At 48.0% G+C, this 27,186-nt stretch overlaps 1 protein-coding gene across 13 annotated transcripts in view; it reads left to right on the top strand.

Moving 5' to 3' along the window:
* LOC119180580 (uncharacterized) overlaps window positions 1-27,186 on the top strand; it is a 161,873-nt gene that overhangs the window by 49,310 nt on the left and 85,377 nt on the right. For 3 of the 13 annotated variants that reach the window (XM_075876050.1, XM_075876055.1, XM_075876052.1), the window contains 3 exons: window positions 534-588; window positions 17,191-17,276; window positions 20,445-20,518. In XM_075876050.1, coding sequence (XP_075732165.1) covers window positions 534-588; window positions 17,191-17,276; window positions 20,445-20,518 — 215 coding nt within the window. Of the gene's footprint in view, window positions 1-529; window positions 589-17,190; window positions 17,277-20,444; window positions 20,519-27,186 lie in introns of all 13 variants that reach the window. The other 10 variants (XM_075876053.1, XM_075876051.1, XM_037431685.2 and 7 more) reach the window with 6 other exon arrangements.

Here is a 27,186-nt window from a genome sequence, read left to right as displayed (position 1 = left end):
TGTGGCACACAAACGGTCAAGTGTTACAAGTCAGAAAAATTGCCTGTTGAGAACTGGATGGTTCAAACCATACTTTAATGTAATTTCATTAGAGAGAACTTTGGCGCTGGTGTCTTTGGGAGCTGCAGCGCATGACTTTTCAGCCAGCATGGAAATAATGGGTAGTATACGAAGATATCTAATCTTCGTTTTTTTGGCTCCGCTTAGCTCCGTGAGACCTAGAGCTCCATAGTCTCAAGACGAAGTTCAGCAAATGTTCAGCACTTACATAACATTGCCTTAACCTTCAGTCTCATCTGTTTAAATTGGCTCAGGAAACTTGCAACAATCCATTCTTTTAATCAGAACGCTAAGGGTAGGCAAACAGTACCCATGATTCCCATAGTGGCTGAATGGTTGTAATGCCAGAATTTGCTCTAGTGAATATTGTAGCAAACTCTGCGGTTCAAATGGGGACATTCGAGTTGGTTCATTCTTGCTTTTGTGTTGCCATGTGAGTCAGCCATTTTTTTTTATTTATTTCCCCCAGCAAGAAGTCGCTCCAAGATGGCAAGAGCCCTATTCGAGGAGGAATACCGCTCGTTTTCCGTAAGCATATTCTGGCGACACGTTTTGAATACAAGTGACGTGAGGACTGCATGAAAAAGCGGCAGGACCTGGTGTGATTGCCATGTCAATGTATTCCATAAATCACTCAACCACATCTACAGCGGTAAAAAAAAAAAGAGGGGGGCACCTGAATTCATGTGCGTAATGTGCTACTGTTTCAGAGTGTCAATTCTGAAAGTTAGACAGCAGATGGAATTATCAGATCTTTTATTTTAATAAGCAGTATCAAGAAATATTACTCATTAATTAAAGTAATTAGTTTCTTTCACACTGTGCTAGAAATAGAAAAAAAAAAAATTAAGGCAGCTTCGCAGTAGAGTGGCCAAGCCCGAAGAAGTGTTTCTTTCTCTTTCTTTTCCCCATTTCTGTCTCATATTCTCTCAATGTTTCTATCTCTTTGTCTCTTTCATTCTTTTTCTTGCTTTTTCTATTTTTCTCCCTTTCTCTCTATTTGATGCGTGTTTCCTCTGTTTTCTACTTTTTTATAGCAGATTCGTGATAATTCAAACTCTGATAATTCATACTTTTGGCGAGTGTCAAGAAATATTACTCATTAATTAAAGTAAGCAGTTTCTTTCACACTGTGCTAGAAATAGAAAAAAAATTAAGGCAGCTTCGCAGTAGCGTTGCCAAGCCCGAAGAAGTGTTTCTTTATCTCTTTCTTTCTTTTCCCTATTTCTGTCTCATTTTCTCTCAATGTTTCTATCTCTTTATCTCTTTCATTCTTTCTCTTGCTTTTTCTATTTTTCTCTCCCTTTCTCTCTATTTGATGCGTGTTTCCTCTGTTTTCTATTTTTTTATAGCAGACTCACGATAATTCAAACTCTGATAATTGACACTTTTGGTTAATCCAAAGAAAATTAAAATTTTTAATCCTCATAGCCTAAAAATGAAAAATAAACAGCTTAGGCCTTTAAAGAAAAAAGGCTTTGCTAGTAAAGAAATGTTTGAAACAAAGGACACGCATGGTAAACTGATTCTTCTCAACTGGTAGAGAGCTTTGTGCTGAAGCACATACCTACAGCATAGAAGCAGTTGGTAATTCACGATTTCTTAAGTCTGATAAGCAGTAAATGGCTAATAAACTTGTGGACCTCTGCTTGTGTAACCTCTGCATTCTGTTCATTGTGTGCAGTTAGGTTTTACAATTGTGTAAAAACTTTTAAATCTGATAAAGTAAATGCCTAATTATAATGCGTGATGTCACCTAACTCACAGTCATATATCTGAGAACTTCTGATAATTCAAGCGATGTGAAAATTCAAACAAACATGCATAGGTCCCTTCGAGTTTGAATTGACAAGAGTCGACTTGGTTCTGCCTATGTTATGCATTACATTTTTTTTTCTCCTGATGATAAGTGCTCCCACTTATTATGAAGGTGCTCAAAGAACAGGAGAAAGACTTCTTCTTTGTGTGAGCTCAATGTTTATTGATTTTATTTATTTATTTATTTAAAAATACCTTACAGGCCTCTGTTGAGGCATAAGGGGGGCAGTACAAATGGTGCAATTTCAGTATCGTTTACAAAATATAAATGCATGAACAGCGTTTATGAACCAAGTGACAAAGCGCAGTGCAACAGAAAGTATTTACGGCACTACTGGTAAAAAATATTCACAAAATTAGCAAAGATAAAACGTATAGCAGGGGAACAATCACAGGAGGCATTACCTCTAAAGTAATGCAGTCAAGCAAACTTCAGATTTTATACAATTGAATTGGTTGACATATGAAGAAAATAAAAAAAGCAACACTACGATGTCGTTTAATGGTAAATTAAAAAAAAAAACAAAAAAAGAGTACAATGACTCAAAAGGCATACAGCTATAATGGCACATTTTTTTGTGCTTCCTTGGCCAGATAACTGGTCAACGCGTCACGGAACATAGTAGTGTTTTGTAGACGTATGATGCTATAGATGGCAGGGAGTTCCAACATCGGACAGTGTGTGGAAGTGCTGACCTATCAAATGCACGTGTTGATCCCTAAATGCACTAAATTATGAAGCCTGTGTGACGTAAAGTAGGGTCATGTTAAGCATGCCAGTGTTCGAGATGAGTGAATGAATTTATGTAACTATCAGCAAGGCAATGTCACGGCGAGTACTCAGAGGTTGGGACCAAAGGTCAAGTTTGATTTGTGTAACACTTGACTGATACTTGCAATTGTTAGAAATGTGCTACACATAGGGTGTTATGCCAGGCAGCATAGGATCATAGCATGCAGTCGCACACAACGGCACCCGGTCCCCTTGCGTGCTCCGTACTTAAAATTGCACCCCTTCACGAAGCAATCGTAGCTGCACCTTCTCTTGCTAACAGTAAAATATTGAAACATCCGATCAGTGGTGACATGATGATGATGCCCCACCACGGTGGTCTAGTGGTTAAGGTACTCGGCTGCTGACCCGCAGGTCGCGGGATCAAATCCCGGCTGTGGCGGCTGCATTTCCAATGGAGGTGGAAATGTTGTAGGCCCGTGTACTCAGATTTGGGTGCACGTTAAAGAACCCCAGGTGGTGTAAATTATTGGAGCCCTCCACTACGGCGTTTCTCATAATCATATGGTAGTTTTGGGACGTTAAACCCCACAAATCAATCAAATCAATCAATCAGTGGTCGCATGAAGAGGGCGAGGCGGACTGACTCGTGAGCAGCACGGCGACCTGTTTTCGGTTCTGAGATCTATCTCTCCTAACGATTCCTTTATAGTGTAAATAAACACATTCCATCATCACGATTGTGCTGGATAAGCCAGCTACTGCCAAGCGACACTGGAGAGCAACTGTCTACTAACGAAGGAACCACAACAGTCGAGCTTCGCCGCAGCCGTCGACTTGCCCCCACTACCCCAAGAGATGAGTTCGGATGGAGATATCCAGTAGCCGTTCATGAGGCAGTCACCTTATCACTAACGTGAGCCACACACCTTCTCAGAGAAATCTGGCGATGACATTGAAGAATGGCCCAGCCACTATCAACGGGTGAGCCAAGCCGATGGCTAGAATTCCTCTAGTCATTCGCTCACGTGGGTCTATTTCTCGACTGTGCTGCTAGTATGGTTTGAAAACCATGAGGACACCTTGACAACCTGGGACCAATTCACGGAGGAGATCAAGAAATGCTTTGGCGACCTCGCGACGAAGAGGAAACGTGCAGAGCAAATGTTGTCGCAGAGAGCCTGTGGTGAGACTTGAAGAATGTATATTGAACAGGTGCCAAAATTGTCAACATGACTGAAGGGGATAAGGTGGGCCCCATTCTCAAAGGAATGGCAGAAGATGTTTACCACTTCCTTATCATCAAGGTGAGTCTTGAATCTGTGGCTAATGGGATCAAGCACTGCCAAATCTTTGAGGTCCTAAAAATTCACTGCAACACTTTGAAGTTTGGACGCCTGGCCAATGTCACGACAATTACCACTGTCGATGTTTGCCAAAACTTCTTGCCTGCAGACCTTTCTTCAGCGATGCACCTCATTGTACATGAACTTTATCGCCACGTTTATGTGCCCGTGAACACTCAAGTCCCACCTTGTCCTCGTCCTCTTCATGTGCCCACCGATAGGTCAATATTGCCACATGGTTTGCTTGGGTGAGATCGAAGAGTGAAAGAAGACAAAGACGATCTCTCTGAGCCGCTGCTTGAGTAGTCGACTAAACGAGCTCATTTTTTTATCAAGTTTGTCGAGAGCAACGTGACAAGACTGGTGGAGTTGCTGGGTACAACGTCTCGCAATCCACCCGATGCCCAACACCCCGTCCAGCAGCCGGAACACAAGCCCTGCACCCGTGGACACTCCTGTTCATAGAGTAAGCCGCCGCCAACGAGGCCTACCGCCTGAGACACCAACCACTGACGCAGCGACTATGACTTCGACACAAGATTTCATGCAAGCTCCGACACCTTCCACGCCGATCTACTGCACCGTCCAGAACCCGCTCATGCCTAGCCCCTTTCACGGAGAGCAGCATGAAGATGTTGACGACTGGCTGAGTGAGTTCGAACGTGTCGCAGCGATCAATTACTGGGATGATGCCGCGAAGCTCCGGAACGTGTACACGTGCCTAAAAGACGGTGCCAAGACGTGGTTTTTGAACAGGGATGATGTTCTGACATCTTGGCGCGAGTTCCAGCGTCGCCTCCTGGAGACCTACAGGAGTCCCGACCGCCGCGAACGGGCGGAGCGTGCACTTCAATCACGCATCCAGATGCCCAACGAGACCGTCTCGATGTACGTCGAGGATATGACACGGCTTTTCAAGCGAGCGGATCCTGCTATGGCAGAAGAAAAAAAGTTGCGCCACCTCATGCGTGGTGTGAAGGAACAACTTTTTGCTGGTTTGGTGCGTAGTCCCCCCAAAAGTGTTGCTGAGTTCCTTACTGAAGCGGCAACAATGGAGCGAGTATTGCACCAACGGTCTGCCCAGTTTGACCGTCAAGTGAATGCTGCCTCAACTCCCGAAATTTTCGCCACCCCTGGGAGCAAGAGCCCCGAATGGATTCGCGAGATCATTCGATCTGTCGTCCGGGAAGAAATGGAAAAGATGTACGGGACAAGGCAAATCGATGTTGGTTCCCTCACCAGTGTCATCCGCGACGAGGTCCAGCAGGTGCTGCACGCCCATCGTTTTCCGCCCACGTCGGTTCATCTGGAAACGGCTCCTGTGTCTACTGACAGTCGCCGTCGTACGTACGCGGAAGCCTTGCAATCTGCCACTCCTCTTTCGGGTCAAGGAGTCCCGATCCAGCCAGTGCCGCACGTCCCGATCCAGACAGTGCCGCACGTCCCGATCCAGACAATGCCATACGTCCCGATCCAGACAATGATGCCGTCAGTCGCGACTCAGTCAGCGCACGCTGATTTGGACATCGATAGTCGCCGTACACCGACGCGCAAGTCTGATCTCTGGCGTACGCCAGACAGACGACCCCTCTGCTATCATTGTGGTGAGGCTGGTCACATTTACCGCGAATGCCCATACCGGCAACTTGGACTGCGCAGATTTTCCGTCAATTCCCCTCGTCCCCGAATTGGTCAAAGGCCAAGGGATATCGAAGAATATCTCGCGCAACAGCGTCCACCCTTTACACGACGGCAATCGCGGTCACCATCTCCGAGGAGACCCGCAGCCACTGGGCCACGTTTTGGGGTGACGGCACGGGAACGCTCCCCGAGCCCTCGTCGGGAAAACTGAAGGCAGCGGCCTTCGGGGGCAAGGTCGCTGGGACTCAAAGTGCGGAAGACCTCCCATCGATGCTTGCACGCAACGTCGAAGGCATTTCGTGAGAGAATAATCGCAGTGCCGAAGAAACGCCGACATCCGCATCTGAACTTAGTGACCGCGTGTCGCACGACATACCTGTGCTGGTTGACGGTCTTCAGGTCAGTGCATTGGTAGACACTGGTGCAGACTATTCGATCATCAGCGGGAGGCTAGCGAAAGATCTCAGGAAAGTGATCATGCCGTGGAATGGAACGCGAATTCGAACAGCTGGAGGACACGTAACACCGCTGGGTCGCTGTACCGCAAGTGTGAAAATTCGTGCGCCAACGTTTGTGCTCAGCTGCCTCGTTCTTCCCGACTGTTCGCGTCAGCTGATTATCGGCATGGACTTCCTTCGGGAATACGGTGCCATCATAAATCTCCGTGAGCGCATCGTGACCTTCTCGACTCAAGGCGCAACAGATCGAGACGCTGATAACTGCCGTAGACTTGCGCTGCGTGTTGCTGACGACAGTGTGACGCTGCCACCTCGAGCAACTGTTCCCATCGAAGTCACTTGTGAAGACTTCCAAGACGGCGATGTGGTGGCTGAAAGCAACTTATCACTTCTGCTGCTCCAAGGTGTATGCGCCGCCCGAAGTGTTGTGCGCGTCCGTGACGGACAGTCAACGATACTAGCTACGAACTTCAATTACGAGCACCGGCATCTTTTCCGTGGAACCACCCTAGCTTATGGAGAACCTGTTGCCGACGTCACGGAGTGCTTCACGTCCGAGGAAACGCATGAGGATAAGGAATTTCTAGACTACATCGACATTAATTCGACGCTGTCAGACGAGAGAAAGGCTGCACTTCACGACCTTTTAAGGGAGTTTAGATCTTGCTTCGCCTCTTCTTCTAAAGTCCGTCAAACACACCTCACGAAGCATCGAATTATTACCGACGATGACGTCCGCCCCATCCAGCAGCAGCCTTATCGCGTTTCTGCCAAAGAACGCGAGGCTATTCAGACACAAGTAAAAGAGATGCTCGATGACGGGATTATTCAACCATCCAGCAGCGCTTGGTCCTCGCCAGTCGTTCTAGTAAAGAAAAAAGACGGAACGCTGCGATTCTGTATTGACTACAAGAAGCTTAATAGCGTCACAAAAAAGGATGTCTACCCGCTTCCACGGGTAGACGACTCCCTCGACAGGTTACGACGTGCGAAGTATTTTTCGTCCATCGATCTAAAGAGTGGCTATTGGCAAATTGAAGTGGATGAACGAGACCGAGAAAAAACCGCGTTTGTGACTCCAGACGGACTTTACGAATTCCGAGTTCTTCCCTTCGGCCTCTGTTCTGCACCAGCCACTTTTCAGAGGATGATGGACACAGTTCTCGCTGGCTTGAAGTGGCAAAGCTGCCTTGTCTACCTCGATGATGTGGTCATCTTTTCCGAGAGCTTTGAAGAACATCTGAAGCGTCTGAGAAAGGTTCTGGAAGCCATTCGCACAGCTGAACTTATGCTGAAGCCCCAAAAATGCCATTTCGGCTATGAAGAGCTGAAATTTCTGGGACATGTCATTAGTGCAGATGGAGTGCGACCTGATCCAGACAGAACTGCTGCTGTCGCCGCCTTCCCTGTCCCATCAGATAAAAGAGCAGTACGCCGTTTCCTCGGCTTGTGCGCGTATTATCGCCGATTTATCGCCAACTTCTCTAAGATAGCTGAACCTCTTACGCGACTCACCCGAGATGACGTACCCTTTACTTGGGGCGCAGAACAAGATACAGCGTTCACAGAGTTACGACAGAGAATGCAAACAGCCCCTGTTCTTGCCCATTTTGATGAGGACGCTGCTACAGAAATTCATACAGATGCCAGCAACGTCGGACTTGGCGCTGTCCTTGTACAACGACACGGCGGCGTTGAGCATGTGATAGCTTACGCCAGTCGTACTCTTTCTCGAGCTGAGACCAACTATTCTACGTCAGAAAAAGAATGCCTCGCAGTCGTGTGGGCGACGACCAAATTTCGGCCTTACCTCTACGGTCGTCCCTTCAAAGTGGTGACTGACCACCACTCGCTCTGCTGGCTGGCAAATCTCAGAGATCCATCCGGCCGTCTCGCACGGTGGAGTTTGCGTTTGCAGGAGTTTGATATTACGATTGTGTACAGGTCAGGGCGCAAACACGAAGACGCCGACGCGCTTTCTCGAGCACCTGTGGGGAACGCTGTCAGGGGCTCCGAAGATGAAGATGCCTTTCTCGGAGCAGTTAGTGACTCCGAATTTATGTCAAAGCAGCGGGCAGACGATGAATTACGCCCAGCAATTGATTCCCTGGAAGGCCGCAACTCTCAGGTCCCTCAACACATTGCTCGCGAACTGTCCTCTTTTTGTCTAAGAAGAGGCATTCTTTACAAGAAAAACGCCCGTGGTAGCGACAAAGCCTTTCTACTCGTTGTTCCTACCGACATGCGTGATGAAATCCTCCTGGCGTGCCACGACGAGCCCACGTCAGGACATTTGGGCTATTCGCGAACTCTCGCCCGAGTACGCCAACAGTATTACTGGCCGCGACTATCAACTAGTGTACATCGATATGTGAAAGGCTGCTGTGAGTGCCAGCACCGCAAGACTCCGCCTGTGAGACCCGCGGGCCTGCTCCAGCCGATCGCACCACCACGGACACCGTTTGACCTCGTGGGAATGGACCTTCTCGGGCCCTTCCCTTTGTCGTCCTCTGGGAACAAATGGATTATAGTTGCGACAGATTATCTTACGCGTTATGCTGAAACAAAAGCGTTACCCCGTGGCACGGCCTCTGAAGTCGCGCAGTTCTTCGTGCACCAAATCGTCCTACGGCATGGTGCCCCGTCATGCGTGATTACGGACAGAGGGACGTCGTTTACAGCACGAATGATGGAGGACATTTTTAAACTGAGCTGCACAAGTCATCGAAAAACAACGGCTTATCATCCGCAATCCAATGGACTGACAGAGAGGCTTAACAAGACCATAGCGGACATGCTGTCAATGTACGTGGACGTACAACATAAAACCTGGGACGAGATTCTTCCATACATCACGTTTGCTTATAATACGGCAACGCAAGAAACAACGCGATTTCCGCCTTTCCGACTTGTTTACGGACGCAACGTGCGAACCATGCTCGATGCTATGCTTCCGTGCGACCAAAGCAATGAACTTGCTCAAGATGCTGAGCAATACACTCAATACGCCGAAGAAGCTCGTCAGCTAGCTCGCATAAACACCAGTCACCAACAAGATGCAGACGCACGACGTTACAACCTCCGCCATCGAAATGTCACCTACCACCCTGGGGACCGAGTGTGGGTGTGGATCCCTGTCCGGCGACCAGGCTTATCCGAAAAACTCCTAAGCCGTTATTTTGGACCGTACAAGGTTCTTAGACGAATCACAGATCTTACCTACGAGGTATTTCCGGACGGCGCAGCGTCTTCTCGTCGACAGCTTCGGCCCGAAACCGTGCATGTCGTTTGGCTGAAGCCCTACTTCACACAGTAGCCCTTGTGGTTTCACGTGCTACGACATGCCGTGACATTGCGTTGCTGCTGCTGTTTGTGTTCTCCTGTGTTTTTATGCCCTTTCTTTTTGCGCTTGGCGGAAGCGTTGGCGAAACTTCCTCATTTGCGCTGCGAGTAGTGGCACTCTTCCTCTTTTGGCTCTCTATATCTGCGTGGGTATACCTTCATTTTTTTTATTTACGAGCATCGAGTCGATGCTTTCAAAGGGGGGGACTATTGCCACATGGTTTGCTTGGGTGAGATCGAAGAGTGAAAGAAGACAAAGACGATCTTTCTGAGCCGCTGCTTGAGTAGTTGACTAAACGAGCTCATTTTTTTATCAAGCTTGTCGAGAGTAACGTGACAATATGGACGCCCCTTTCTTGTACATTAAAGGGACACTAAAGGCAAATGACAATTTATGCTAGAGTGAAAGCTTAATGTATGACGATGTCTAAAAGGGCAATATTACTAACAGCAGTGCCTTACTTACCAAGAAATTAAGCTAAATGTATTATATGACGTGCGCCACGAGTGGGACATTTACAAAATGATCCCAATGACGTTACAGCATCCGACTACAATTATTCACTAAAAAAAAGGAACTTTCGGTGCATCAAGAGACTCAAAATAAAAATGCTGCTTGTCCATTTCTGTTTGAGAAAAGACTGCCTGGCGTTAATATGGTGCAATGGCGCGAGTAGTTCAAAAGTTGTTTTCGGCTGGTTAGGCTGGATAGTTGGTGCCATCTAGCGGGTGCTAGTTGAGCCAAGCAAGCAGAACCATGGGCTTCAAAATGGCAGAAAATTGTTTCAATGGCCTTTGTTGCTACTGTGGCTCCTGCTACTTGTGCTCTGCTGCTACTGGTGTCAGTGGCCGCATAATAAAGGTGGAGCGAAGCGGCTGCAGGCACATGAAAGTGGCCAAAAAACAGTAGTCAGTTGGGCATATCATTGAAACCAAGACTGCTGTTGCTCACCTTCAAAATAGTGCCAGGCCTTGCAGCATCGCGAAGGTGGTCGATGGCCACCAGCCATTTTTGATGTTCTGGCCAGGCATGGAGGGTGTCGAGCGTGTTCAGTCTCAATCTACCTGAAGATGTCGTCCTGAATGCCGCGGAACACTGGTAGTTCGAAGACAGGCGGTCAGGGTGACACGGCAGGCGAAGCTCCAGAAAATAGCAACGCCAGACAGCCTAATTTGTGTGAAAGGGCTGCGAGGGTATACTGGAGCTTGCTGCGTCTCTCGGGTGAGGTTGCTGCATGGTCTCGCGAGGCGGCTGCGGCCAACACCTCATCGATGGAGTGCAGTCCTGGCAAGGCTGCAGGGAACAGTACAGAACTCGATGCTGTTAAGGCGCTGATTGCGAGGTGGAGTCACGCGATGGTGCGGGACAGCTCGGTGGGGCTTTCAGGCAAACCGCATGCGAAGCCAGGGTTGACGTTTGAAGATGTGGAGTACTCCCCCTATTAGCATACACACTGCGTTGGTATTCTTGGCCGAGAGGGCCTAGACAGCACTCCTGAGCGGCTGAGGTGCCGATGGAGTATGGAGTGAGAGGTCAGCACGGGACGTGTGGGCACCGCTGCCTGGCAACAGGAGTCTGCGTGGTGTCTTGGTGGCAGCGATATATGCCTAGAAAGCCTGAACGGCATCAATTCAAGGCTCACTGTTTGGATGAGTCTTGAGGCCAAGATCGGCGTCACGGGGAGCATACGTGACGTTGCTGAGCGAATGGAGCCCGTACACCATCTCAGACGCAGGTGGTAGTGATGTTCCTATCAAGTGGCATCCTAGAACCATCAAAGAGGCACTGACGCCATCCGTGTATGGTTTGATAAGAAGGGGCTGCAGCGCTCGGGTCGTGGAATCCATGACCAAGGAAGCGTAGATAGCGTCCTACTTGACTCGTGCTGCTGAAGACCTCCGAGGACACGGGCAGGTGGCTGCAGCCGCAAGGTTTAGTTGTCGGACTGTGACATTGTCGTACAATGCAACAGAGAGACGCAAGAAACGGCACCCTTTGCTATAGCCTGGCTGTTCAAGGTTACCTAACCTTGTCTATCTCTGCTTCTCTTTTTGCTCGTGGCACATACCCATTGCCCAGTTGGAGCTTGAGCCCTTGCATATATATATATATATATATATATATATATATATATATATATATATATATACACACACATACATATATATATATATATATTGTAGGTATTGAGGCGAGCCCGCTGCCTTTGCGTGAGCTTTGCCACCTCTTTCTGCATTCTCATGTCCTGACATAACACTCCTCTCCTCTGTGGTCTGTCATGCTATGGGAGCGGGAGTGACGTTTCACCCATCTCACCAAGTAGCGAATGTCAACTGTAGCACTGTGCGCAAGGTCTCTCTGGACATTTCGCGCACGCGTAAGGATTGAGGGAGAACCTCTTCGGGACAACATGGGGTAAACATGCATTTCTTTTCCGTCCATTGGCTCTTTTTGTTTGGGGCTCGTTCGGACTTCGCCAACGGCGCCTTGCACTTGCGGCGAATGCTTCGCTTTGTCGCCCCTTCCGAACTCTAGGCCGAAGAGCTGTGTGGTGTCCTAGTGCCTTGTCAAATTAAGCCGATCCGTACCTCTTGGAAGCCATCGCGAATGGAGTTTTTGTCCTCGCTCGAGCAACAGGGCCCTTTGTCCTGGTGTCACCTTGAATCACTTTTACCCACGGAGATGTGCTCGCGGCACCCTGCGTTAGCACTTTTCACCCGTGACGTGGATAAGCTTATTTGCTTTCCCGCCGCCCCTTTTGTAATGGGCTCTGTACTGCGTTTTCGGTGTTGCCACAGGCAATAATGTGTTGCGACCTTGAGCAGTATCGTGTCTTTGCGACCCTGCGCTCGGCGCCATGGCTGTTCGAACCTGCGTGTGCAGAGGCGATGGTTAAAGCGTTGCCCTGCGGCTCGCTAAGATCGTACCCACGCTAGTGGCCGTAATCCTTCGGGATACGTGTACACTACACTGGCGCCCAACACAGTATCAAAAGCTCTAAGCTTATGACTGCTCTTAGCAAGTCAGTTCGCCTGCACGATTCGGGCTCGTCGCAACATGCCTGCTTTGTGGCATTTTTGTTTGCTGACCTTTTTAGTCGGATGCCGCATTGCACAAAGAGGCCATTGCCTCTATCGACGGGCACCCTTCGGCACCCTTCTGTGTCGTCACCCCCCTTTTGTGGTGAACGCACAACCAAAGTGGTAGCTGACGCGCTATCTCGCGCCCCCTGTTGTGTGCCAAGAACCATGATCTCATCGCGAAGGCCGCACGCGGTGCCTTTGCACATCCAAGCGTCAGGAGCAAAACAGCGGCGAAAAGGGGTCGTCTCTATGCGGACGACCTTGGCTGCTATTAAGGTAAGCGGCGCACCGTGTAGCGGCCGAGTAAGGAAGCTTTCCGAAAGCCACAATGTCGAGAGCGAACCCGTGACGCCAATGGATGCAACGGTAGCAGAAACCTTGAGTTGGCGCGATACGAGACTCCCCCCCCCCCTTTTGGGAGAATGGGAATCGCTTTCAGCAGTGAAGAGCTGCTGAAGGTTCAGCAAAGTGCAGTATGGGAGAGACGAAGCGCCGTATACTCTGCTTGCTCTGCAGCGGGCGCTGATAACGACTGAAAGAGATGAGGCGCCGTTATGCTGCTTGCTCTGCAGGGTGTGGTAATAGGGGGCTGAAACCAGCGTGTGTCACTGAGTCTCTGGCGGATTCATTTTGCGGGACCATGCTGGACTCCTGCTGAACTATATAGCCACCGACAAGAAGTCTGCGGATCTGTTTAAGGTGGCTATGCCCAAAAAGTGTGAGCCGCACTGTTGCGATCTTTTCAAGAGGAACTCATCGCTGGTCACCTGAGTGGCTCGAAAGCTTTCGCAAACTGAGCGACGTTTTGACCTGGCCCGGCACGAAGCGTGATATTTATCGCTATTTCATGCCTGCGACGTCTGACAAATAGTGGAACCAAGGGTTGGCAGGTCGCCCAGTCTTAGGAACCGATTGTCAGTGAGCGTCCGTGGCGTGTACTTGCTGAAAAATTCCCTTTTTGGGAAAACTCAGCCATGCCCACATCGCGGACCTGAAGCACTTTATCACGGTTTGACGAGCTCGCGCTGGCGCCCTGCGGCACTTCACGGAAGCAATGGGGCACACCCGGAGCGGCGGACCGCATTCGGACCCCGCACCGTTATAATCTGAGGAAGCAGTCACCTTTGTGATTTCGCACAAGACGGCGGACTTCTCCGCAACCGAAGGCCCTCAGTTTACTATCTAGCCTCAGTATGGTTGGCTTCTTTATGGTCTGTTCTCTTAAAAAAGTCGACCTCGCCCGGTTTGCTGCCAAGGTTTCTTTTTTTAAGTGTTCATGTGTATTTTACGTTTTTATGTTTGTTTTGTCTAATAATAAGTGCTCATTTGTATTTTGTTTTTATTTTCTTTTGGCCCAATATTGAGTGTCATATTTTTTGCTCTGCTTAACATTTTTGATGCTATATTTCATCTACTGGTGAAGGGTGTTGTGAGTTTGAACATTGGTGCTTATGTGTTGTGAGAGAGACGAAGGACGCTTTGCGCCTTTGCTCACGCATTCATCGGCAGTGTGTGCGTGCGTGCTTCTGTACATGTGTACGTGCGTGACGCTTCTGTGCGTGTCCGGAAAGAGTGCACGTCGTGGTTTCTTCCCATCGACGTGGACACCGGAGGTGCTCGGGGCCCTGACCTACTGAAGTTACAGTTCGGCTGTGCTATGCTCTTGGCCATCTACAAGAAGCCCTGCTGCCTTTTCCACCTTGGCTCCTGCACGAGGCCAGCTGACAGCTATGTACTGCCTGCCAACGCCAGGGCGTCTCTCAGCTGATTTCTGTTCGGCCTCCCTTATCCCTGAAGAGGCCCGGCTTTCTGGCAACGTCCAAGCTCTGTCATTGAGCCAGAAATTTGGGACCTCCGAACCAACACCAAAGCGGCGTTCGTCGGACTCTGACTAATCAAGAGCAGCAACGAGCCATCGAGAGCCCCCTTCCAAAACTCCTGACACATGGGCATCGCACCCAGCGGACAATATTGCGCTCTGCCGCCCCCCTCCGTGCAGTAGACGCTATCCCGCTTTAGCACCTCGAACTCAAGCCAAACTTCCTTTGTTTTTTTTCACAAACATGTTATAGTGTTATGTGTTTAATTTTGTTAATAATGTTTCTCTTCTTTTTTATCGTTTTTTAGCAGCAGTTATAGCATATGACTGAGGTTAGCTGTTCTTCATAGCAGTGTCATTTTAATTGCATAAGTGACGTCTGGGTGCCTTCGCAGACCGGTAAAGGGTAAATTTAGGAGAAGGGTGTGTGGGAATCGAGGCTAGCCTGCTGCCTTTGCGCGGGCTTTGCCGCCTTTTTCTGCGTTCTCATGTCCAGACATGACTCTCCTCACCTCTGTGGTATGTTGGGCTGGGTGAGCGGGGAGTGACATTTAAACCCTCTCACTTGGTTGCGGATTTCGACTGTGGCGCCAGGCGCAAAGTCTGTCGGGACATTTCGTGTGCGCACGTCGGGAGTGAGAAAGAATTTTTTGGGGACGACAAGGGGTAAGCAGCCATTTCTTTTCCGTCCATCAGCCGCCTTTTGTTTGGGGCTCGTCCGGACTTCGCCAACGGCGCCTTGTGCCCGTGGTGAATGCTTACCTTTTGTAGCCCCGTTCAAACGCTAGGCCGAAAAGTGATGCGGTGTCCTAGTGTGTGGTCAAACTACGCCGACTTGTACCTCTCCGAAGCCATCGTGAGCGGAGTTTTTGCCCTCGCTCGAGCGACCGGGCCCTTTGTCCCAGTGTCCCTGTGAATCACTTTTGCCCACAAAGACGTGCTCTCGACACCCTGTGTAGTACTTCTCACCCGGCACGTGGATAGGCCTATTTGCTTTCCCGCCGCCCCTTTTGCAACTGGCTCTGTACTACGTTGTTGGTGTTGCCGCAGGCAATAAAGTGTTGCGACCTTGAGCAGTACCGTGTTCTCGCCATGGCGACTATAAACGCTTGCTCTGTGGCTCGCTTAGACCGGACCCACACTAGTGGCCATACGTACTCCTTTGGAATACGTGTACACAATATATTTATATGTATGCAAGAAAAGGACGGCGAAACTTTCACGAAAGCGTCTTTACTTAACGTTTTCAGCTGGTGGACCAGGCTTCGTCAGATAAGACGCTTCCATGAAAGTTTCATCGTCCATTCCTTGCATACAATACGTCGGGTCCTGCGTGAATCATGTTCAAAAAGTTAGGTGTGTGTGTGTGTGTATATGTCAAATTATGGAAAGCAGTGTACGCTGTGCACTGATATCGGTGCACAGTGCGTAGGTCATCGATTAACTGATCATCTTTGGGATGCGCCGTCCTTTATACATCATGCATCGAGATTTCTAGTCTTATCAGTGGTGGTTGCACAAGCTGTGGAATGTTCTTGAGTGTTTGCGTTCTGTGCGCAATCTTAACAAAATAATCAACTACAAATAACAAGCTTCTCAAACAGTGAGGTACAATGTGCACCGAGCATTGCTCAGAGTTTTTGTGGGCTTAAACCAAGCACATCAAAATAACATGCGTGGAAAAATGTGTATATATTATGTAAAGAGCAAGGAAGTGTCTGGCTACAAAATTAAAAAAACATAATACAACGCCTTCATAGATTGCTTTCTTGCACTGCACCTTCATAGACCAACAACCTTCATAGATCCCTTCCTTGCACTGAACACTTGTTGCATCATCCTTTTCGTTGGACGCATCGTGAGTGAACGCAACAGCAGTCTTGTAAAAGACAGTTGAAAATCGTATCGGGAAGACGGTTGAAAATCGTATCAGGAAGACGCTTGAAAATTGTTTTTCGTAAAAACTGTTGAAACGCGGAAAGTATGCATACGGCTGCAATGATAGATGATAGTGAGCTGAACACTAAGAAAACGCCGAGGAAGGATGAGCAGCGGAGGACGGAGAGCTGCATTATGTGTGCAAGAATACTAAGTCATTGCGTGCAGCAGCCAATCGCAGTCGCAGGGACCTTCTCGTCCTTGAGGAGCATGCGCATCGCCCGATCCCGGTGGCGCGTCTCTGCCGCGGGAAACTTCAAAGTTCTTGCTAGCCCTCCAATCATGAGCAGCTTGCTCCTCTCCTGCGCTGCCACCGTCGTCGCGGTTCGCAGGAAAATAAAGTGCAAGAATTCACAAACAAGACAACTCCAAAATGGCGAACCTCTGTCAAGCAGTCGAGAAACCCCGATCGCGCCAAGTTGGGCTGTTTTGAGCGCTCTCGTGTCACTCGAGAGCTGCGGCGTCTTGTTGTAAACTTTATTTCAAGCAGTTTCGTGATGTGTTAGACGTTGATATTTACAGAAAAGGTAGTTTAGACACGTACAGTCCGAATACGTGGTTTCCCAAAAATTGACTTTTTCGCAATTTTACCGTTTTCAAAGGCCGTGGGCCGTGTTCACCCTTAATTGAATTCACTTTATCTCTAATTATCTATGTACATTCATGTGGTCATAGAGTCATATCATAATTGCCTTCACAATAGCCTAACTAACCAGAAAGGCACACTACAAAACCCAAGTACAAGCACTGTGTGTCATGTTTGCATCCTTACTTGGTCCTCTAGAATATAAGAAAAGATTGCAAGAAATCGTGTTTCCTTTTGCACAATGCCACAGAGCTATTATTGCAGTATTTCACGTGCCAATTTGTCATGACTTCTGCCCAGAATCCTGATTTCATTGAGCACTACTTTTTTCACTTATGGTGGTGTACCACTGTATTCTGCTGCAGCGAACTTCGGTGCCTGGGAGCTAGGGCCCCATCATGGCTTTGCACACACCTCCCTTTGGAGCGTGCAGCCCTCAGATGAGATGCAGGTGGGCGAGTTTAAGGATTATTTTGTAACAATACACCAGTTGAGCAGTACATGGTAGCTTGCACCATTAACAGCAAGATGTCTCTACTGAAACCATAGGTTTCTGATCCATCGTGAACTTACTTGCAGCGCAACACCAGAAAAAATACAGGACAGGGAAGGGGCAAAAGAGAAAGAAAAGATGGCGCTTTTGCTCCTTCTCTGTCCTGTACTTTTTCTGGTGTTGCGCTGTAAGTAAGGACATGATGGATCCTAACCAACTGGCCCAACTTGCCGTCTTACTACCATAGGTGTCTGGCCTGTTGGCATATTCTGTCATCAAGGTGTGTCACTGTCATAGTTTTCTATAAATACACTAGAGGGAACTCTGGCGCTAGTGTCTATGAGGGATGCAATGCAGGGCTAGAGTGTACTAGAACAGGGAAGTGCCCAGAATGGCGGCAGTACCAATGTATAAAAAGTGAAGCCCGAACAGCATCAATCCGCTTGTGGCGCTGTCATCGGTAGTCTGCAATGTGTCGTAGCTTTAAGAGCTCCGTGCGGCTTTGCCGAAGTGGTCGAGGGGTTGAATGGTTGTCTCCCACGTTCAAACTGCAGCTTTAGACGGTGGATTTTTTTTATTCTTAGTTTCACTTGTAAACTTGTATTGGTATGCTTTTTTTTTAAATATAGCTTCAGTTGCTGTATATTGCTACAAAAAGTCACACGAAATATGAAATAAAGAAGAAATTTGACAGCGAGCGTACTGGAGAGCCGTCGGTCAAGTATGCTCCCCAGTCCTTAGCCTAAAGGCTAGTTCGTATACATTTAAAAGTAATCAATAAAAAAAGGCATGTCACTTATCAAAAAAAGTAGTATGCATACACAAATATTTTGACTTAAAGTATGCCATTCGGACAAATGAAATATGTATTTACAGAGCTTAGGAACTTGTCATACGTATAAGCAGAAGAAAAAAGAACAAAAATTTGTAAGATAGCATATAAGAAGGGCATATAAAACAGCAAAGAAATAAATGAATTTATAAAAATAATTTACTGATGTTATTATACTATGAAAACTAATGACATATTATGTAAACTGGAGAACATAGCACAAACATAAGGACAAAAAGAAAATATATTGATACTCATACACACACATATACAGTCGAGCCCGCTTATAACGAACCTGAGCCTGATGCGGCATCCGTTCACTGTATCCCGAAGTTCATAGTAAATGAAACACAGCTTTTAAAAAGTTGCGAGTGAAAACAGAAAATTTTTTGCCCAAAAAAAGTTCATGACGCACGTGTTTCGAAGAGCAGAAGCAATAAGGGCAATCTTGAGTTTATTTCAAACGGCAGCTTGCGCTTCGCCGAGGCCCGTGGCATAAACTACATGAGACACTGGCTCCAAAGTTTCGTCGTTCTCGCAATCCTATTCCTTCAAATCACTCTTGCCACGTACTTCATTCACAACGCCCTAATTCGTGTCGGCATCATTGGCCGTAATAAAACCATCACAACAGATGTCCCACCCACTCTCCCATGTCGGAAATGACGACGCGCTGCCAGAATTCGCCACTGCAGTGGTCCTGTTCGGAAGCTTCTTGCTCGGCATCAGGCCCGAGTTCGAGGAAGTCGGTCTCGCGAAAACAGTTTCGTACGCATGTAGCTGTCACTGCAACCCACGAAATATTCACCATCTCCACAGCTGAATACCGGGACGCCCGAAGCTTCAAGTGGACTTCCAGGTGGTCAACAGCAAGCCCTTTGCAACGCGGCACCTAATGTGCGGATTACGCCCAAGCCAAGCGGTCCCACTTTCGACATTTTGTTGAGCAGCTGGAAAAAGCGTGCGAGGCCTCCCGTCCGCCATTTTGACCATACACGCGCACACCAAAAGCAAACAAGACGCGCACACGCGACACACATCCCAGAACGTGCGGTACAGCTCTGGGCCCGTTTCTAGCCGGAAACCCAAACTTCTGAATTCGAGTCAGCGTGGCTGGTGTCGCGAACGGTGGAGATGGGCGAAGGTGCTGTGTCAAGAGAGGGGAGCTGATTTGCGAGAGACGGGCAAGGAGTTGCGATAGAATGAAGAGACGGAAGGATACGGCTGGAAGGCGACCTTGAAAACCAAAACACGCGGGAAGGAGGCAAATCGGGCCGCTTGCTTGAAAAGGCCATTTGCAACTCCCGTGTAGAAAAAAATCGAAAAAGTGCCTGCGCGCGTAGAGGTCTAAGAACGGTCGCCTGGATCGACGCGTGCGGCGATGTTCAAACAATTGGGGGCCGTGGTCAAAAATCGTTTTGTTGCGTCAGCGGGTTATCGCGGCCTCACCAACTTCAATAATTCGTGATTCATTCCGCGCAAATCAACAGCCATTTTCGCGCTTCCGCAAGCGTGCAGAGGGCATGCTGAGCCGAGTGCAAAGTGACCGAGAGCAAGTCTTTAACACGATACGAATCTCGAATTATCTGAGTCGGTGGCCGATATACAGTCGGTGGCCGACGATGTTGGCAAATGGTCTATTCACTCCTGAACGGCGACGGCAACGACAGAACTAGGGATCAAAAACAGGGGAAATGGCCGACCGGTCTTTGAAAGATCGGTGGCAGTGTAAAAATACGAGCCTCGTCTGGCAACGTGGGGTGCTCAAGGTAGCGGTGGGCAAAGGACGGAAGGCTGCGTGACAAAAAGTGGTTGGGGAGAGGGGCAACTAGAGGGGCGCGAAGGCAGGGTCGGCGTTTAACAAGAAGAATTTATGGGCACCTTTCCGATGCCTTATCGATGGTCGAAAGTGGTTCCCCTGGGAAGTTGGCAAAGCGCTGACTCCGTCCGCTGTAATCGATCGGCGACGCTCGGAGACGTTCGTTGTAAGTGCGATTCTGTGCCATTGAAACAATGTATACTTTCGCAATCGTGCAAATATTGTTTGTTTTAAGCAAAACTTCGTTTTAAGTGGGGCCGTTACATGTGGGCTCGACTGTACTTGTATACAAATGTAAAGGTATAAACGTCAATGCAATAGCCTGCAACATGATTATACATGTAAGTATATTTATTATGGCTTCTTCTAGCATTGATTCATTGCGTGTCTTTGTGTTTTTATGTGATGCAAAAGTGCATTTTTCACATATATCAACAACGCAAATGCAATACTTTGTTTGTTTTTTTTATATCAGGAAGGAAATGTCGGCAAGGCAGTCATCTTGAGCCTGGAGGACAACGACTGCACGCGCTCCATTTGGAACCACGGGTAAGGGCCTACACAGGCAAGCTCTACTCCTATACTTAGTGTTTATGCAAGCTTTTTGTTAAATAACATCGTTTGGGTGATAACGCAATCCTTTAGTAACAGGGCAATATCAGCAATAGCATGCCTTTATGCCATCACAAAACCCAAGCACAGACTGAACTCAACTAGCAAAACATTGGTCTATATATACACACATGGGACCCTGGAAAATGGAACCTTTAATATCGGTGTTTATACCAGGCTAAGTAATATGCTGACTTCAGCGACCAGCATCAATTCACAACTGTCTTCTTGGCAGACCCACTTGTGTTGAGGCTTAGGCCTTCTTTCACTTTATCTCTATGCTCCATGTAACCACAACCATTCAACGCTGTTGAAGCTACGAAGTGTCAGCATGCAACGTGTTTGCACAGGTAAACATAGCTCCAAATATTGCCTTGCAATGGCCAGTTTGCAAAATCGTTACTGTGCTTGTGCGAGCAAGTTTGTTTTCAACCAGATAGCCTCGACCATAGACTACCCGGCAAACTTTTTTTCCTTTTATTTTGTTTTTCCTGTTGTCTTGTTGCATGTGATGGGGGTAGTGTACCATGAGACATGACATTCCTGCAGTGTGCTCTGAACAACCTTCGTGGTTCGTCCATGCCTTCACTGGAATGTAGAGGGGTGAACGTTCTCACATCTATACAGTCGAGCCCACATGTAACGGCCCCACTTAAAACGAACAATATCTGCATGACCGTGAAAATATACATTGTTTCAATGACACAAAATCGCACTTACAACGAACGTCTCTGAGCGCCGCTGATCGGTTACAGCGAATGGAGTCGGCGCTCTGCCGACTGCCTGGGAAACCACTTTCGACTTTGAATGAGGCATCGGCGAGGTGCCCATAGATTCTTATTGTTAAATGCCGACCCTGCCTCCATGACCCTTGAGTTGCCACTCTCCCTGACTGCTCTTTGTTACACACCCTCCCTTCCTTAGTGCACCCATACTCTGAGCACCCCGCATCGCCAGACGCAGCCCGTGTTTTCACACTGCCACCCATCTTTCAAAGACCTGTTGGCCATCTGCCCTGTTTTCGATCACTGGTAATGTCATTGACGTCGCCGGCCTGGAGTGACCAGACCATTTGCCAACATCGACTGTATCTGATCGTCTGCGTTTTGTTTTATCGTATCGTTGTAGTGCACGTGCGTAAGCTACCCCGCTCACTCTGATAGTTCGCAATTCTTTTCGTGTTTAGGACCTGTTCTCGCTCACTTTGCCCTCGGCTCAGCATGCCCTCCGCACGCATGCGAAAACGTAAAAACGGCTGTTAATTTGTGCAGAATGAATCGCGAAATATCGAAGTCGGAGAGGCCACGCAAATCCGCCTGCGCAACAAAACGATTCTTTGACCACGACCGCCGATTCTTTGAACACCGACGCGCTCGCCAATCCAGGCGGCCGTGCTTGGACCTCTGCGCATGCAGACCCTCTTTCAATTTTATCTACACGCGAGTCGCGGAATATGCGGACATTTCAAGCAAGCTGCCCTAAAGTCCTTGAAAAAGGGGATTCATAAGTTTTTTCTGACTGGAAACGGGCCCATAGCTGTACCATACGTTCTGGCATGTGTGTTGCACGTGCACGTCTTGCTCGCTCTCGGTCTGCGTGTCTCTGAAAAAAGGGACTTTAAGCTGCCCGACCTGTCTCCTTCCCGCGTGTTTTGGTTTTCAAGGTCGCCTTCCCGCCGTATCCTCTCCTCTCTTGACTCTGTCAAAACTCCTTGCCCTTCTCTTGCAAATAGGCTCTCCTCTCTTGACACAACTCTTTGCCCTTCTCTACTGCTATGCGACGCCAGCCACGCTGACTCAAATTCAGAAGTTTTGTTTTCTGACTAGAAACGGGCCCAGAGCTGTACCACGCGTTATGGCATGTGTGTTGCGTGTGCTCGTCTTGCTCGCCCCAGGTGTGCGTGTGTAGTCAGGAAGGCAGACGGGAGGCCTTGCACTCTTTTTTTTTTCTGCCGCTCAACAAAACGTCGAAAGTGTGACCGCTTGGCTTGGGCGTAATCAGCACGTTAGGTGCTGCATTGTGGACTGCTTTCTCATAGCTGTCACCTGGCAGCCAACTTGCCACTTCGGGCGTCCCGTTATTCAGCTGTGGAGATTGTGAATATTTCGTGGGCGGCAGTGACGGCTCCATACGCACGAAACTGTTTTTCGGGAGGCCGACTTCGTCGACGTCAGGCCCAATGTTCAGCCAGAAGCTTCCGAACGGGACCACTCCGGCCGCAATTTGTGGTAGCGGGTCATCGACTCTGACTTGACAGAGCGGGTGGGACATCTGTTGTGATGGTTTAATTACAGCCGATGATGATGCCGACACTGCGGAACTGTGCACAGATTAGGGCATTGTGAATCAGTACGCAGCAAGAGCGATTTGGAGGAATCGGATTGCGAGAACGACGAAACTTTGGAGCCAGTGCCTCATGCAGCTTATGCCACGAGCCTCGGCGAAGAGCGCGCTGCCGCTTGAAATAAACTTGAGATCGCCCTTATTGGTCCTGCTCTTCGAAACACGTGCATCGCGAACTTTTTTGGGCAAAAAATTTTGTGTTTCCACTTGCAACTTTTTAAAAGCTGTTTCATTTACTATGAACTTTGGGATACAGGGAACGGATGCTGCCTCAGGCTCAGGTTCGTTATACGCGGGCTAGACTGTATAAGTAGTCTGGAAACGATGCTGCTGGTTGGAAAACATTGTTGCGGGAAAGGCAGCTTACAGGTGTTTCTCAAGCATACGCCAGGGGGCACTCACTATATTTCGAAGTGTCCATTGGCAAGGTTGAGACATTTGCCCTTGTTTAGTACCTGCTGCTGTGCATAAATGAGTAATATGTTTATTTTTTATCGAATTTACGGGTGTAGTTAATTATTGTATCAGTAACCACTGGTAGCCAGAGTTATTCAATCATATGAGTTCAAAACTTCCCATGAGCTCCATGTATCGAAATCTGGACACGGCATTGGCTCATATGTCAGGAGTGAGCAGATTATTTCGCTACCTGTTGATCAGCTTACCAACTGTTAAATGCATTATTTTGTGTTTTGCGTTGTTGCTTCAGATGGTGCAACAGTCTGCTGATTCCCTCAAAATTGGCCTATTGCGTGTCTGGGTTCTAGAACGTAGTTTCGGCACTGGTATGATTGAATAACTCTACTGGTAACTGTGGTTAAAAATCAACATGGCAGCACCCATGCAGGCGCAACCGCCCACTAAGATCCCAAATTGCCCTTGACGCTTGCCTCAAGTGCTCACAGCAACAAATGAAAGGTGTTTATGAGCTATCGCTGTGTTTCATCTCAGATCAGGGCAAAGCATCAGGTATGCCCTGGGTTTATTGGCAAAACAAGATGTTTCTTTAACCACACCTGCTAAGTCTAACACGCTGAGAGTTTGATAGTGGTCAATAGAAACAACACAGTGTAGTCTCGAATACATCACTGCTGAAGCTCGTAAACATAACTGTAAAGCAAATACAAGCATCAGTTTAGAACTTACGGCCCCTGAGCACATGAAAATGAAGAGGTAAACTCGAGGCGAAGGACACCAGTGTGGATGTGTGCAGCCATGCTCCTGCACTGCCGTCTGCTCACTTACTGTGTGCGCGAAGACACTAGGGGGACACACATGACGCCTTGTGGAGGAATAAATGTGGGGAGGCTAGGTAATCGCCATTTCTGTAGGCTAAGGGGCTGAAGGGAACTTCAAAGACAGAGTACAGCTTTACTGGACGAGCAGATGCCACTCCCATTACGTTGTCAGTCTTTCAAAAGTGTGGCAATAGCTTGTCTACTTTCCGCTTTGGTCGGGAAGACTGGTGGAGTATTGTACATGAGCCTGGCTCGATACGTGATCACAAACATGGTCAATGACTGGTAATGGGGTCATGAAAAGGTTGTTCCTAAAATAACAGTGCCGAACCACCGGCAGACCACATGTACTAATGAGGTGACGTCAGCCTCAGTAGTGTAGACCTATCGAGGAATGCTTAGCTCTGCGGTATCCACGCACAAAGAGATTTGCTGTAGGTGATCTTCATCTACTCTACTTAGGCTGTTGTCACCTACTTAGTGCACATGGCTGTCGGGGGTTCCACATTGTAGTTTTACGAGGGAACTTCTCACAACCCCTTTAAAGGAACAATTACGAAGTCGACGCGGACTTCTAAGATATCATCGCGTGTCCTCATTGTGCTTGCTTGGCGCCAGGGAAGTGCTTAGGTTGAAAGAGAGTCGCATATTAGTGGTCCACGTTTGGTCAGTGTGATTTCAAACTGCCCATCTCCAAAGGACTTGCAAGCACTCCCCAAAGCTGCCTGTAGTGTTCTTGGGATGTGCCTAGATCATGGTACCAGCCAAAGCTGCCTTGAGTGGCTATAGGTTTATGGCACTGTTACTTGCGAATGAAGGAAGGAAGGTATTTAAGGGCTCGTTTTTTAATTTTATGGCAAAATACTAATGAAAACTAACAAACAGTAATGCCAAAGATAGTATAAGGGATGTTTTTAGTAGTACCATACTTGCTCGCGTAATGAACACACTTTTTTCTCAGAAAATCTGAGCAAAGCTGAGGGTGCGTTTATTATGCAGGGCAAATTTTATGAAAACTTTTTCGGGATGAGCAAAAAATGCGGTAATGCAAAAAAAAAAAAGAAGTTACGTGTCTCTCTCTCAAACCATCCTTTCAATGGATGGATTGAGAGAGAGACACAAGATGGGCGTGGCAAAACACTCTTTATCACACCAAACAAAAAGGCTAACTTTAATGTGACGCTCGGAATTCACTCCCAAAAATAAAAACGTACAGAAGAATCAACTATTCAGGGATACCATAACTAACAATGATTCAAGTCAAGTTCAGTCTTAAACCTTAAACTGTCCCTAGCCGAGATGACTGCTTGGTGGGTACTCTCATGCGCTTTTGCAATAATAGAACAATCTTGCTGTTCATGTGCCACCCTCGAAGCTACGACAAAGAGGTACCGCCTCGTCGTCATTGTCGTCAGCATGCGTTCGCTTGACGATCCACTCGTTTTCATTGCCGGCATCCCCGTCTTATCAGTCATCTTCGGGCTCGCTAGGCTCCACTCGTCAGGGACTCCCCCGGTGTGGGCAGCTCTCTTCCTACCAGGAAATGCAAGTTCACCAGGAACTGCTGAGCAAGGTGCGGCAAGTTCGAGCAGCCTCATTCGGGACCATCGCTGAGGTCGACGGCCACTTCCTTAGCCCCTTCACACCAACATCTTCAGAACTGGGCAATCATGCTACTCCCGTCGCCATAGCAATGCTCATTTCCCACGTCTTCGCAGCTAGGTGTCCCAACACACAGTGCTTCTTGGCTCTCGTTGCATGCCACGAGCCTTTCTCGCACGAATCTCCGGCGTATACGTGGCTGGTGCGCGTGCACTCGGGTGACTCTTTTCTCCTCGTGCACCGTCGTCGGGCTTCCACGTTCGGCACGTGCCATAGTGTGACCCGGAAACCAAATCCCAGTCGTCGCAGTGGAAGCAATCCAATTCACCAAGGCCAAAGAAGAGCCGCCAATTACACAGCTACGTCAAAGTGATGCTGAGTGTTTCCTTGACTTCTGCAGTGTGGTACACCATGAGTACACCCCACAGGGTCAAACAATCACCAAAGAGTACTACAGTGATGTCCTCCATCCCTTACGTGATGCTGTGCGGGGCAAGAGACCTGAGTTGTGATCGACAGGTAACTGCTGCATTCATCATGACAATGCTCCTGCACATTCCTCACACTTGGTTCAAACTTTTTTGGTGGAAAGTTAGACTCCTGTAGTTCAATAGGTTTCTTATCCTCCTGATATGGCCCTCTGTGACTTCTAGCTGTTTACCAAACTCAAGAGAACATTGAAAGGAAAGTGATTTCAGACAAGCGAGGACATTATGGCTGCAATGACAGCAGAGAGGCCTTCTCAGAATGCTTCCAACAATGGCAGCACCACTGGGAAAAGTGACCCATAGTTTTTTTTTCTTCCACCAAAGGTCCAATACTTTTCTAACAAACCTCGAATGTGCATTTGAACATGGCTGGAAGTTCCAGCCAGCATTGCTAGTAGTAGCCATGACTGTGAGTTCTTGATACGTGACGCCAACATCTTTACATTCACATTACAAATATGCTACTAATGAATATACTACTAATGACATCCCCTATACTTTCCTTGGCATGATTTTCTCTCAGTCGTCAATAATATTGTTAGACGTGAGAGGTTCATATGCCTTCTTGTTAGTGAGGCCTAACAGACAATTATGCCAAGAAAAGTACTCTAGGGGATGGTATTAGAAGTAATCGCCTCGTAAATGTCAAGAAATAAAAGTTGGTGAAAAGATGGCTTGCCGTGGGCTGGGACTGGACCTGCAACCTTTGAATAATGCGTCTTCTGCTTTACCATTTGAGCTATCATGGCGGTTGAGCTATCATGGCGGCTATCTCCCTGTCTACTTTATGGGGCATATATGTGCATAAAACGCGATTGCGCAGTCAGTGCCACCAGTAGCCATGATGGCGAGTGTGGAACACTTTTTTTCTGCCTGTTTGGTGTCACGTAGTATGTGATCTGTTAATTATTTATTAATTAGTGTAATTACAATT

The sequence above is a fragment of the Rhipicephalus microplus genome, chromosome 10 (genome assembly GCF_043290135.1).
Source record: "Rhipicephalus microplus isolate Deutch F79 chromosome 10, USDA_Rmic, whole genome shotgun sequence".
NCBI classification, from domain to species: Eukaryota; Metazoa; Arthropoda; class Arachnida; order Ixodida; family Ixodidae; genus Rhipicephalus; species Rhipicephalus microplus.
The sequence above is the reverse complement of the archived record's forward strand: the minus strand, read 5'-3'. Positions and strand labels throughout refer to the sequence as shown.